The following is a 13,491-nucleotide window of genomic DNA, read 5'->3' as shown; positions in this document are numbered from 1 at the left end:
AGAATAGTTTGCAAATAGTTTTTTTTTCTGCTAAATATTCTTCTTCCCATGATGAAACGTGGATGTTTGAACCTCAGGAGTTGGCAACCCTCGCGGAGAGGGGGCACAGGTGGGGCAGTTTTCCCCAGGCTTCAGATATCAAGAGGGCCTCAGAAAAAGCCAAGCCAGGCCTCAGAAGGGGCCTCATTTTGTATATTGCCCGGGGGCGTCCAAAAACCTTTCGTGACCCTGCGTGTATGAAAGAAACTCATTGAGACTTAAAAGCCACACACTGCTCACTCTGTTGATGAGACACCGGTCGAGTATGTGAAGGGAAAGCTACCGTTGTGATTGCCTCAATCGGGACAGGCATCACTGTAATCCCGGCAGGACGAGAGAGCCGGGCACTTTACAAAATCCCCACGACGAGCGGCGGCCATCAATGTCGAGTCGACATCAACGTTGCCGCAACAAGACTTAGCCGCGCTTTTTGGAGAGCTTCTTGGCCACCTTTTGCCTCCGACTAGCACATTTGGCTACGTACGGTGTGAAAGAAGTTCAACACGCACACACACGTGGCCTGTCCATCCAAGTCACCATGTAGCGTTTTACTCCGATGGTCTTCCAATCAACCCCACGGTCACCGTTTACCCACTCACGGAATTCTTAAAGAGAACTTCTGCTATCCACAAGCGTTTTGGACAGTGCATTAGTGCAGCCTGTGGCGAGTTCCCCAATTGGTAGTTGTAATCCCCCCCGTCACTTTGTTCATCCAGATCAAAACTCGTTATCATGTTCCCTCTGCAGTATGAAGATTTAATTGTAAATGCGAACCACGGTCAAGCTCACAATCATGGCAATCAATTATAGGTTGCCATCATCATTAGGTAAAAAAAGCTGGATTGAACAGTTTTGACACATTGAAACAGCCCAGAATCACTTCTTAAAACGTTTGTGGAATTATTTCTTAGCTGTGGCCTACATAAAAAGAAAATGTGCAGATTACATTAATGGGCACATCACGTTAATGGGACATGGTGGTGTGCGTTGAAAAGTCTTGAGACTTTTGCATGTTTGCACAAATTAGCCGTTTTACAAGGTATCCCATTACACAATATATCAGGGGTCAGAGGGCAGATAAGAATCGCTAAATTGAGCACAACGGTCTACTTTGTTAACCCATTGGCCACCCAGGTGTGAGTATACATTTAAACCAAGAAAAAAAGCGATGTGAAATCAAGAAGGACTATCTCACTTTAGAATCAACCTCACGCGCGCTAACCCATAGGGGGTGAGCACAACTCCAATGTGCTGAACGTGACACGTGACACAGTGGCCTGGCGTCGGCAAAGAAGTTGGTGCGAATTTCACACGAAACTAACAATCGGTCGATTAATTTCATTGGACACACAGGATGCCCTGTACAAATTAAACTGGCTCATTTTACCGATCAAATTGGAGCTCAATGCATCCCGTGCCAGGTGGCGTGTATGCTGTGAAAAGAGCATTTCATCAGCAGAAGTTTTGCTTCAGGTTGGGTCACCAAAACAGAAAGTATCCCTCAACCCCCCACCCAATCTATCTGCCCTCCATCCCATGCTCTTCCGTCGCGAGTGGCTCACGTTGCAGCCATCATAAATTCGCCCTCATTTCGTCAATCCTGGGGACCAGAACATTTCGCCAAATCTGCTTGGCTCCCGCATTTAAGAGGCCCCCTCCCCCTCTCACTTAATTGCCAAAATCAACAAACGTCGGCTCACCTTTCTGTGAGTTTCTGGATTATATCAACACAGAAGTAAGGTGGACCCCCCCGTCAGTGGCTTCTTTTGGTTACTCCCCAAAAGAGACAATCTGAAACTCTTCCCAATTGCCTAGAGTGGCGACCATTACACACGACCGAGACTGTTTGGGAAACAACTCAAACCCCTTCCATCAGAAAACCCTCGGCATTGCTGAAATTGACTGTTCCTGTTCAACACAAATTGGACCCGTAGCATGTATGTTTTGCTTTTAGGGTGTGCAGTGAAGGGGGTGGGGGGGGGGTGGCACATATCACGGAGCAACATCTCGTCATGACAGTCTCGGCCCTCAAGTATGCGGCTGGAAACAGCTGCGGCTGCGCTTTCTTCCCCACACAGCACCGAGCCCTCAATTACGCCGCTCCCCACCACCACCACCACCACGCATCAGCACGATAAGCACACGTCTGCGGCTCCGTTGCTTAATTCCTTTTCAGTCGAACCCCATAATATATAAAAACATAACATAAAAAACACATATAATTCCCCCCCCCCCTTCCCCTTCCCCCATAGTGAATTACTAGGAATGCGTTGAAGGCCGATTTATTCACCGCAGACATTTTATAGACAAGATTTATAATGAATAGTGCTCCACGTTGGTTTCATGCGAGGCGCTGCCTTTAATGCTGTGGCTGAGAGAAGCAGATTGCTTGCACAATAGAGTCGGGGCTCAGTTAAATGTGTCCGACAGAATTTTAATGGCAGACACATACAGCTTAGGTATGTCCGAGAGGGCTACTGCTTGCTTTTAGGGGAAACGTTCAAAACTCATGCCGTTATCGCCTCTTTCTTACGCTGCATCTCTTCGAAAGGGGCTTTTTTGCTTTGCGTTGCCCCAACATTATGGAAAAACTGCAGCTGGAAAATGTTCAAAAGTTTGTGTCCTGCTTAACATTGGATGATAACAATCATCATCGTCGTCATCTCATCACAAATTTATATATATAGTCTGTAGATGGGTGTTCTTCAATATTTTCAGAGGGGGAACACTTTCGCCTATAAGACATCGTCACACATTTGAAAACCATTGGGTTTTGACAGCAGCACGATGATGATGAGGGGCGGGGGGGGTGTCACCCTTTGTGTATTGTTGGGGGCCGCATATCAGGGGCCCCACTAGAGGCCACCAGGGGCCGCCAGTGGGCCATGGGCCTTGCAATGGAGAACACTGCTGTCGAGGGAGAGGGAGAAAAATATTACAATCATAGATACCCCACTAATTCTAATTACTCCACTGATTTCTAATTACCCCACTTCCTTAATTATCAAATGGTGATTGTAGATTGTGTACGCGACGGCTCCACCACAGTGTTAATGTATGTTTATATATTTATTTATATTTATTTTAGAAGTGCACTGAGATTGGTGGGAGCAGTGGTGTGAAGGTTATTCAGAAATGAATGCAGTGTTTTAGTGGGATGTCTACAACTGGATCACCCTGCATGTACAAAAAAGACATGGAAATTCAGATCATGGACCAAGAAACAAACATTTCGCCCAGGAATTTAAGCCGCGTGGACTTGTCCCATTTCTGCGCGCGCTCCTGATTATTAACGGGTGCGATTGGGCACTCTAGGTGCCCTGCTTATGCCGAGAGACGCTTCCTGTACCATTCTGATATTTCATTGCGATTTCTGAGTCGCTTTTAAGATCAACGATATTGTATTATATCCTGAAAAGTAATCCCGTAGAGTTAGTGCACTAGCTATGCTTTGCCTGCAGGGCAATTTTGTCCCGATGTCTAGACACACAATTGGGTCTTGCTCGGGATTCCAAGGAATGCTCAAATGAGAGCTCACTCTGTAGAGAAGGATAATGATGCCACATACGCTCCAAATACTGTATACCCAAACATAGCAATAATAATAATAATATATAATATATCATTATATGGAGCCCTTTTTGCAATGCACTGCTGGATTACGGCCTCCCCAGTCCTTGTCAGAGACAGGGGTCGCTTGACCATACTTTACCACTCTTGTCAGTGCAGGTTGGTGAAGGCAGGTGAGCTCAGACCATGTTCACATATCACTTCCCACTGATGTTAGTCACAGTCAGAAATCGAACTCAGGTAGCCAGGTTCATGGCACAGCACACTAACAACTATGCCACCGATCGCTCCCCCGTGTTAACATTTATCATCACGCAAATGATCACTGTCAATACATATATCGTGACTATTATTAAATCTCATAAACTGGTCAGGTATGTGCCACACAATTGTAACCCATGTCGTGGGAGTTGTCCATCGACTCGTCAGGGTTCAAAGTGGAAGTGCTCTATTGGTGGGGGAAGGTGATACTCGCAGGGCTGCTACAATATCGCACGAAAGACCGCAGGACTCAATCAAATTGGCAATATATTCTTGGTTCTATCGGTAAAGTCACGTAGAAGGGAAACGTTAAAACGTGCTAACGTTAAAAAACCGCCACTTTTTTCAAATTTTCTTGATGTGGTTTTCACACCTGATGATGATTGCTTGTGTTGCAGTCGAAACGTCGTGTACATTTGGTATTCGCGCCATTCACATAATGTAAGGCTGTCGTGAATACACCATATTTCAGAGACACATTCTGCAGTGGTTTCACAGTAGAAGACAATAGTCTATCCATCCAGAACAATCATATTAGACAAGAGCTCCACGGAACGTGATATCACAGAACTACTTCAGAGATCCCCTCAAGCAACCTCTTATCCAAACCATGGGTGTTTGTCGCATGGCAGTCAACCCAATGTTTTTATTGTTGTTGTGGAGCCATTGGTGACCAGACCATGAGATCACCGCTACACTTGAGACCCCGCTTTAATCACAGGTGGCTGAACATATTCAAACCCAGATTATTGGCGGTACTGGCTCAATGTTTTGACTCCCCCACTCGAGCCAAAAGGGAAATTTTAGAGAGCACAAATGTGCTCTCTAAAATGAGTTTAGACTCCACGCGACTCCCGCGGACTGTTGACACGTTGGCGCGCCTGTAGCCACACGTTCAGCAAGCACACACGAGTCATACGGAGCGTGATACGGAACGTCGCTGGATCAACCCAGTTTTACGAAGGGCGCGTTTGATGTTATAAATGGAATGGTTACTCTAAAGCAGGATTTCCCAAGCTCCAGTCGGCGCTACTTGTGTTTACCAATTTCCCCCCCCCCCCCATTAAAATTAAGTCCTTCCGCGCTGCACACGCCCGATGATTTTTAAACAACTCCCATGTGAAGCTCTGAGCAATTAACGCTGTCTGCGCTAATAGAGAGCCGATCCGGGTGCTGCATGTGTGCGCGCGCGTTTTCCACGTGAAGCAAAGTGTTCATTGCTTGGCGCTGCTCCCGTGTGGCATGTTTAACAATCATCGGGCGCGTGCAGCGTGGAACAAGTTAATTTGTATTTGAATGGGGAGCAAATTGTAGACGGGGAAAGATGGAGCGCGGCGGGTTACGCTGACAGTCGTTTGGGAAACCTTGCTCGCAGTGACTCGTTAGGTTGCTTGTGCGGTACTTCGCTGGCCAGCTGACGATAATATTTCACGGCATGTAAAGGGTATTAAATTACTGGACTTCAATTTGTTTGCAAGCCCTTAACATTCCCGTTCAGTGTGCAAATACCATCACGGAACGCCCGTCTTATTTTGTGTTTATTTGCAGAGTTTTCGCCTCCGTTTAGCACGGTTGGCTACGTACGATGCGAAATAAGTTCAACATACATGCATACAGTTACCAATATTCTTGCTCCATTAATACGAGCGAATAATAACAACATAAAAAATCAACACCATTTTTCTAAGAGATAGCATTCAATGCCCTACCCCATTTTAAGGGTTTAAAGTGTTTCCTTTGAAGTCCTTCACTGTGTTACAGGCTGCATTAGACTCAAGTCACAAGTGAATGTTATCACTGGAATCCCATTTTTCACTCGGTGTGTGTGTGCGTGTGTAGATTGTGTTTACAGAAGGTCTATACCACTAACATAATTCTTTCTTCCTCTACGTTTATAATGAATCCAGGTTTTTTTTTTTTGCGAGATGGAGCGATGAGGTCAGTTCAAGGGCGGTAGTGAAACGGACGGCTGCAGCTCTGGCCCGTGAAGGGGTGGTGGCGGTATGGGGGAGGCCTTCATCCAGCAGTGGACAGACAATAGCTGATAACGAACATTATTTACAACCAATAATTATCCCCTGTGAAGAGACGCGGAGAGACTGGAAAATACCGGCTTTTGTGGCCGCGATGAAAACAATCTTGAGGACAAAAATCACGTTCTGACTTTTCACGGTTTCGCACAGTTGCCGAAACTGAACGTCTTGGTGGGGCTGGTGGGAGCTGTGACCCAACCCCCACCCCCATCCCTTTCCCTCCTTGCTTAAGGCTCAGCCCCGCATCTGAATTCTTATAGCCAAGTCAAACACTGCTGGTAAACAATAGCTAGCGCCGGTGACGATCACGCCATGGGCGTCAGAGATTATTCTCAAACATTCCCGGAGAGAGAGAGCTCGATCAGAAGTCGGATCGTACCGTCACGCTTATTCACCATCGACCTTGTCGTGCCCCGGCTGCTTACATGTCAACTGTGAAAAAAAGAGCTTCATAGCTCATCGGATTCCTCCAGCATAACATAAATATTCCGATTTAGAGTTTCTTTCGAACCCGCAATGCCCCACAAGCCCCTTTTCTGAACGAGGTCCACACACACGCTATGGGGGTCACGGGCTGGGCTGACCTTGGCGGGCGAGGCGAGCTTCCTCCGCGGCTCCCCCTGGCGAGGGCCGCACACGGCGCACCAGGCGGGGGCCCCCCCCACCCTGGCCTCCTCGCCGGCCCACGCTCCGGCCCCCGGGACGGCACCGGCCCCCTCCGGCGTGGGCCTCTTGAGGCCGCTGCGATCGTCCGGGGAGGCGGCGGCGGCGGCGGCGGCGGCGCCCTTCGCCTGGGGCTGGCTGCCATCCGACGACGCCTGTTTGTCCGCGCGCGGCGAAAGTTTGATCAAATGAACATATAAGAAGGTAAAGCCGCAGCGGCGTCTCCTTATTAACCTGGCTGTCCATGTCCCACGCTGCTGCCGTTGCTTTACGGAGCCTTGAGATGCGGCTGCATTTAGACGCCGCTCTACAAATGCAAGTTGTCTCGTCAGAAAATCACCCAGCTCGCAACAACAACAAAAACAAACTAAAAAGTGAAAGGTTAAAGGTGCAGCCCTGCAATTGCTTGACATCGCCACTGCTGGTGGAAGGTCCTCCACTAGAGGGCCCTCGGGAGCATCCACTCTAGGCTAACTTGGCCTACTCTTCCACGCTGGTCAGACGCCTTGGAAGAGGTGGGAGAGACCACGCTTTAAGAAACTTGCCAGCCGTTTCAGCTGCCATGCAGGAAGATTGACGTATTTCATTACTTCACCGAAATTACACGAATTAATTTCTGCGTGCCGAAGAAATGCCTCGCGACACCGTGGCACAATAGCTTGGGCTGGATCAATCCCACACCGCTTTATTGGGAATGTAATTACAGTGAAACGTCTGTTATCTGTGGTGATTTGGGGAGTCGCGAATAGTGGAAGCTATTACCCACGATTATCCATGGACATTGTCTATGACCACCAAAGCACTCGGTATGTGCCCGGTCCCATCTGACCTCAAAAGCTAAGCAGGGTTGAGACGAGGTAATGCTGTGATGGGTCACCACGACCATGCACAAATACCAGGTTCTATGGGCACCGTGGACAGAAGAATGGATGGAACCCTCACAACCGACATGGCCTAGCAGGTCCTCGTCCAACAGTGGATTGACAACCAGGCTGTTCGTGTACATCCAAGGAAATTACTTTTATTATTAAGCATAGTCATCTACATATAAGGGAAAATAGTATGACATTTCTGTCAATTATAGGCGATTCTTCTTACATGCAAAAAGACACGGATAATATTATAAATGTTCAAGTTCCGTGAGACAATTTCATGCGTTACCCATCCACACACAACCGCAGAGAACAGAAATAATCGATGCACAGAAAACAGGAGTGAATGCAAATCAATAATCACACGGGTATCAGCAGTAGCAGGCAGTATTTGGGCCTCAGTTACACGTTGGAGTAAGAAATCTCATATCTCATTGGCTATTTAAGTTGTCCCGCAAGTGTCCAGTCCACTTGCTGTGGGAGTGCACACAACGCATATCTGAGCTGGGTATTCGGGGGTAACGTGGAATGTTGGGCCAAGAATGGGAATTAAGCACCATCCTTGCTCAATAATTTCTAGCTACAGTGCAGGTGTAACCGGAAATCATGGCACCTGGTGACAAACCGTAATCATCATGTCGCGTGGCACCCGGTGAACCAAATGTAGCTCTCCCCACACACACCCCAGCAGCCTCACAGCGACATCACATCGACATCACCGCGACATTACCGTGACATTGCACTGACATCCCACTGACATCATACACATCTCACACATCTCACACACACCCCAGCAGCCTCACAGCGACATCACACCGACATCACCGCAACATCACACCTACATCACCACCACATCATACATACATCACAGCGACATGACACGTACATCACCACCACATCATAATACATCACACTGACATCACACCTACATCACCACCACATCATACATACATCACACTGGCATCACACCTACATCACCACCACATCATACATACATCACACTGACATCACACCTACATCACCACCACATCATACATACATCACAGCGACATCACACCTACATCACCACCACATCATACATACATCACAGCGACATCACCACCACATCATACATACATCACACTGACATCACACCTACATCACCACCACATCATACATACATCACACTGACATCACACCTACATCACCACCACATCATACATACATCACACTGACATCACACCTACATCACCACCACATCATACATACATCACAACGACATCACACCTACATCACCACCACATCATACATACATCACACTGACATCACACCTACATCACCACCACATCATACATACATCACACTGACATCACACCTACATCACCACCACATCATACATACATCACACTGACATCACACCTACATCACCACCACATCATACATACATCACACGGACATCACACCTACATCACCACCACAGCATACATACATACATCACACTGACATCACACCTACATCACCACCACAGCATACATACATACATCACACTGACATCACACCTACATCACCACCACATCATACATACATCACAGCGACATCACACCTACATCACCACCACATCATACATACATCACACTGACATCACATCTACATCACCACCACATCATACATACATCACAGCGACATCACACCTACATCACAGCGACATCATACATACATCACACTGACATCACACCTACATCACCACCACATCATACATACATCACACGGACATCACACCTACATCACCACCACAGCATACATACATACATCACACTGACATCACACCTACATCACCACCACAGCATACATACATACATCACACTGACATCACACCTACATCACCACCACATCATACATACATCACAGCGACATCACACCTACATCACCACCACATCATACATACATCACACTGACATCACACCTACATCACCACCACATCATACATACATCACAGCGACATCACACCTACATCACAGCGTTATCATACATACATCACACTGACATCACATCTACATCACCACCACATCATACATACATCACAGCGACATCACACCTACATCACCACCACATCATACATACATCACACTGACATCACAGCGACATCATACATACATCACAGCGACATCATACATACATCACACTGACATCACAGCGACATCACAGCGACATGACACCTACATCACACCGACATCACACCGACATCACACTGACATCACACCTACATCACAGCGACATCATACATACATCACAACGACATCACACCTACATCACAGCGACATCATACATACATCACAACGACATCATACATACATCACACTGACATCACACCTACATCACCACCACATCACAGCGACATCACACCGACGTCACGTGCTTGCTGGTGCTCCCCTCTTCAAGTACGCACTCGCACTAAAGGACGGCACTAAAGGATTTTCCGGAAACACACAAATGAATAAATGACGTTCGGGCTTGTTGGACCATTACGAGCCTGCTGTGCTAATTACCATTAATTGGAGGAAGCGCCCCCACCCCTGGAAGGGATTAATCGAGTTATTTATTTATTTATGTGTTTGTCTGAGCGACCCGCACAAGCGCGAAACACCCAATCACCAGCCAGGCCATGGGCGCGCGTGCTTGTCGCCTCTCTTCGTGGCCGCAGGAGCCAACCGACAACCGCTCCACCATGACCATCGTCGCCCTCTCGTTTCTATCGCCGAGTCTCGCTCGAGGGCTCTGGGGAATGAGCGAACGGAGAAACGCTCCCGAAGCGAGCCGCGCAGAGACGCCGCAATTAATTACAAATTAACAGCGCCTGTGTCTTCTCCGTGCAACAATTAAAGCTGGACTTGACATTTCGAGTAATACCATTTATCAAATTACGCTACGGTTCGAAGCCTCTTCCAATCGCTCTGGCTCACAATGGACTTCCAGGTAAACAATGAATCAATTGCTAGTTCGCCAAATACATTTGTATATTGCATCAGCGAGCTTCAACATGGTATTTACCGGTTTTAGGGTCAGACTCCACGCAGACAAATCAATTGGTTCAGTGATAATAGATAGCATTGCATCGATGAATCCAATGCTGGATGAAGGCCTCATTTGCATTTTGGTTTTGGGAATTGTTTGAACATACGTCGTCATGCAGGTCATTGAGGGTTGGTGAAAAGGGGGATAGGTGGTGGGGTTAGTGAAAAGGGGGGTAGGTGGTGGGGTTGGTGAGAAGGTAGGTGAGGGGGTAGGTGAGGGGGTAGGTGGGGTGGTAGGTGAGGGGGTAGGTGAGGGGGTAGGTGGTGGGGGGCAGGAAATGCTTCATTCGCCGCTGATGTTGGCCATGTGCGGGGAATGGAACTCGGGTTGCCGTGTGGAGCGGTGGCTCGGAGTTTTAGAGAGTTAAGGAAGACCGTGCCCGATAAGTGAAACCAATCAACCTCCAGAACCAAATGCTATCTCTTGTTTTGTAATGTGCATGTATTCCGAGATACCGTGTGCCAACTCTCAGCTCAGGAGCCCTTTCGAGAGCATCACGAGAATGTGCCTCACTAAGTGGCAACCAGCGAGGCGAAATGTGAAAGGGCCAAATCTGTAATTGCTCGCTCACGCCACTGTTGGCAGAAGGGGCCTCCCACAAGACGAGCTCAAGACGGGCCCCTCTGGGTGATATTTGGCCTACTCTTCCACACTAGCCCGAGGTCTTGTAATAGGTGGGAGTTACCCACACTTTACCCCACCGCACGCGAACTATGGTGTACCCTCATTTATGCTGATGGTTATACAGAGGGTGGGCGAGGTGGGGTGGAGAATTTCTGAGAAAAAAAATATCCAATTGTTTCAATTGCCGCGCGGAGAAATCGAACAGGTTTGGCTACGTACGGCGCGAAAGAAGTTCAGCATACATCTGAATCGCAAGTCCATGTGCGGTGATCGTTACTCGAGATAAACCGTTGAATAATTTAATGGGAAACGCATAGCACTCTGGGAGATTCGACGAACGCTCGGGAATTGAAATCTGTCTGTCCCCGGCGCATTCGCGGGTCGACTGCTCAGGAATGCTTCGCGCGTCCGCGCAGCGGCTGGGGAAACAGCAGCCGCGCTCTCTTGATGGAGCGCCGCATCGACCGCGCGCTCGTCATACCCGGGCGTGACGAGGCGCCCCATCCGCACTCGAGCCACAGAGCGCTCTCAACAACAGAGGCCAGCGAGCAAGACGCTGTGCGGGATGACCGCTTCGGATGTGGCCGTGCTCCGTGCGCAAATAACAGCAAGAACGAAACAAAATTAAACGCGTACAAGGGGGCGACGTTTCACGCCAATCCTTTCCCAATATGTGACCCTATTATCGTTTCCCTTTTCGTGCAGTGTTCTATGGGCTAAAGTGTTGCGTTGTGCAGGATATAGCCAATTGGATTGCTTCACATAACACGGTAGACTACATTGCTCACAAGGTTGAACCGTTCCTGTCCTCTCGCTATGGCTGTTGAAGCGTGTGCTCACAACATCACTTGGGCCGATCCGGAAGATTTATTTAATTTTCATATGAGATGATGAGCGAGAGGAAGGGAGAGCGGCGTAAAGACGATGTATTTTTTATTACATTCAAACGGATCCTCACATGGCTGCATACTAAAGAGTGTACACGTATCCAAGAGCGATGTCTTGTGGCTTCGTTCGCTGACATTCAATCGCAAAAAAACACGGCTTCAGGACGGAGATGCCTGGGAGTGTCGTGGCCACCACACACACAGCACAAGGTCCCAACGGCACGGGCAGGCTACGGTGCACAGCGAACGCCGATGTGGACTGCACAGGCGCCGTTCAGAGTGCGCCTTACTTGGCAATGAGCGGCGCGGACACAACACAACGGTCGTGAAGACTCATCATGGGCAATCGACAGTCACCGACCAACATCGCCGAGACGCATCGCTGGCGAACCCTCTACTGGAGGGGCTCTGGAGAGCTCCCTCTAGTAGGCGCCCTACCGCCATCAGTGGGGTGAGCGAGCAATAGCAGCGCTGCTCCTTCACATTGTCCTCGTCTGGGGAGCGGTGGCGCAGTGGTTAGCGGAGTGCATTGCGAACCAGCCTAACCCGAGCCAAGGCTAACATCAATGTGACCGTGATATCTTAATCGGTACTCACCGGCCTCCCGCTCCACCCCTTCATCAACTCGTACGGACCAGCGTGGTGAAGTATAGTCGGTCAAACACCGTCGACGACCAACACGGCGGGAGGCGCCCTTCATCCAGCAGTGGATTAACGCGAGGGCTGTGCATTGCATTGCTTTTCGTTTGCCGCATGTGGAGTGCGCGCCGTGAAATGCGAACACAAACTTACCGCCGGTTTCCTGGTCTCCGTTGCGTACTGCGTCCCGTCCCTGTTCACCGACACGGATTTCATCGTCTTGTCTTGGGGTTACGGTTTTAAAAAAAAAAATGTTGTTTCGGTTGCCTTCTCGATGCGATTATAAACCCCCTCCAGAAGCCGCCACGCGCCTCGTGTGTGCAGGCTACAGACGCAGCATCACCCCTGCCAGCAGCGCGTGTAGCGCGCGTGTTCTGTGTGTGATCTATCGCCACTGTGTAGATGACGACAATAACAGACCTCCTCGCTCCGTTTAACGCACTAGGAGTGCACGTGGAGCACCAGCACCGCCTTCGAGTCACCGCGCAGCGAGCAGCATGCTCAAGTGCACACGCGCGTGCTCGTGTACGTGCGCACGTGTACCTGCCTCTCCGTGTCCGCGTGTGTGTGTGTGTATGGTGATGATGGATTAAAGGTCCAGGTATTTTGCGCCTCTTCGTTTCGAGCGCAGGAGGCGACTGCAAGAGAAGGTCCCTCCCGGATCGTGGGCGACGGCGCACACTCATCCAAGCTGCGCTCAATTCGCGAAATATTGAAACGACGAGAAAATGAACAGATATTGAGCAGCTGACTTGTCAGAAGAGAAGGAGGGAGCGGGGGAGGGGGTAAAACAAGAAAAAGCGCCGCCCCCAAGGCGCGGTCCGGCGGGCGGTGTCTCGCCTTGGTCGCGAC

The 13,491-nt window shown here is 49.0% G+C and overlaps 1 protein-coding gene across 4 annotated transcripts in view; it reads right to left on the bottom strand.

Annotated features, from left to right (window-relative positions):
- LOC116948291 (kinesin-like protein KIF26B) overlaps window positions 1–13,197 on the bottom strand; it is a 123,410-nt gene extending 110,213 nt beyond the window's left edge. For 3 of the 4 annotated variants that reach the window (XM_032964812.2, XM_076071439.1, XM_076071438.1), the window contains exons 1-2: window positions 12,793–13,197; window positions 6,488–6,721 (exon numbers count right to left, since the gene is read on the bottom strand). In XM_032964812.2, coding sequence (XP_032820703.2) covers window positions 6,488–6,721; window positions 12,793–12,855 — 297 coding nt within the window. In that variant the 5' untranslated portion in view covers window positions 12,856–13,197. The remainder of the gene's footprint in view (window positions 1–6,487; window positions 6,722–12,792) is intronic. The other variant, XM_076071440.1, reaches the window with a different exon arrangement.
- Between the last annotated feature and the right edge of the window lie 294 nt (window positions 13,198–13,491).

Source organism: Petromyzon marinus, chromosome 33, assembly GCF_048934315.1.
Source record: "Petromyzon marinus isolate PM22_M1 ecotype Great Lakes invasive population chromosome 33, UKy_Petmar_22M1.pri1.0, whole genome shotgun sequence".
In the NCBI taxonomy this organism is placed as follows: domain Eukaryota; kingdom Metazoa; phylum Chordata; class Hyperoartia; order Petromyzontiformes; family Petromyzontidae; genus Petromyzon; species Petromyzon marinus.
Note: the sequence above shows the minus strand (reverse complement) of the source record. Positions and strands in the feature narration are given on the sequence as shown.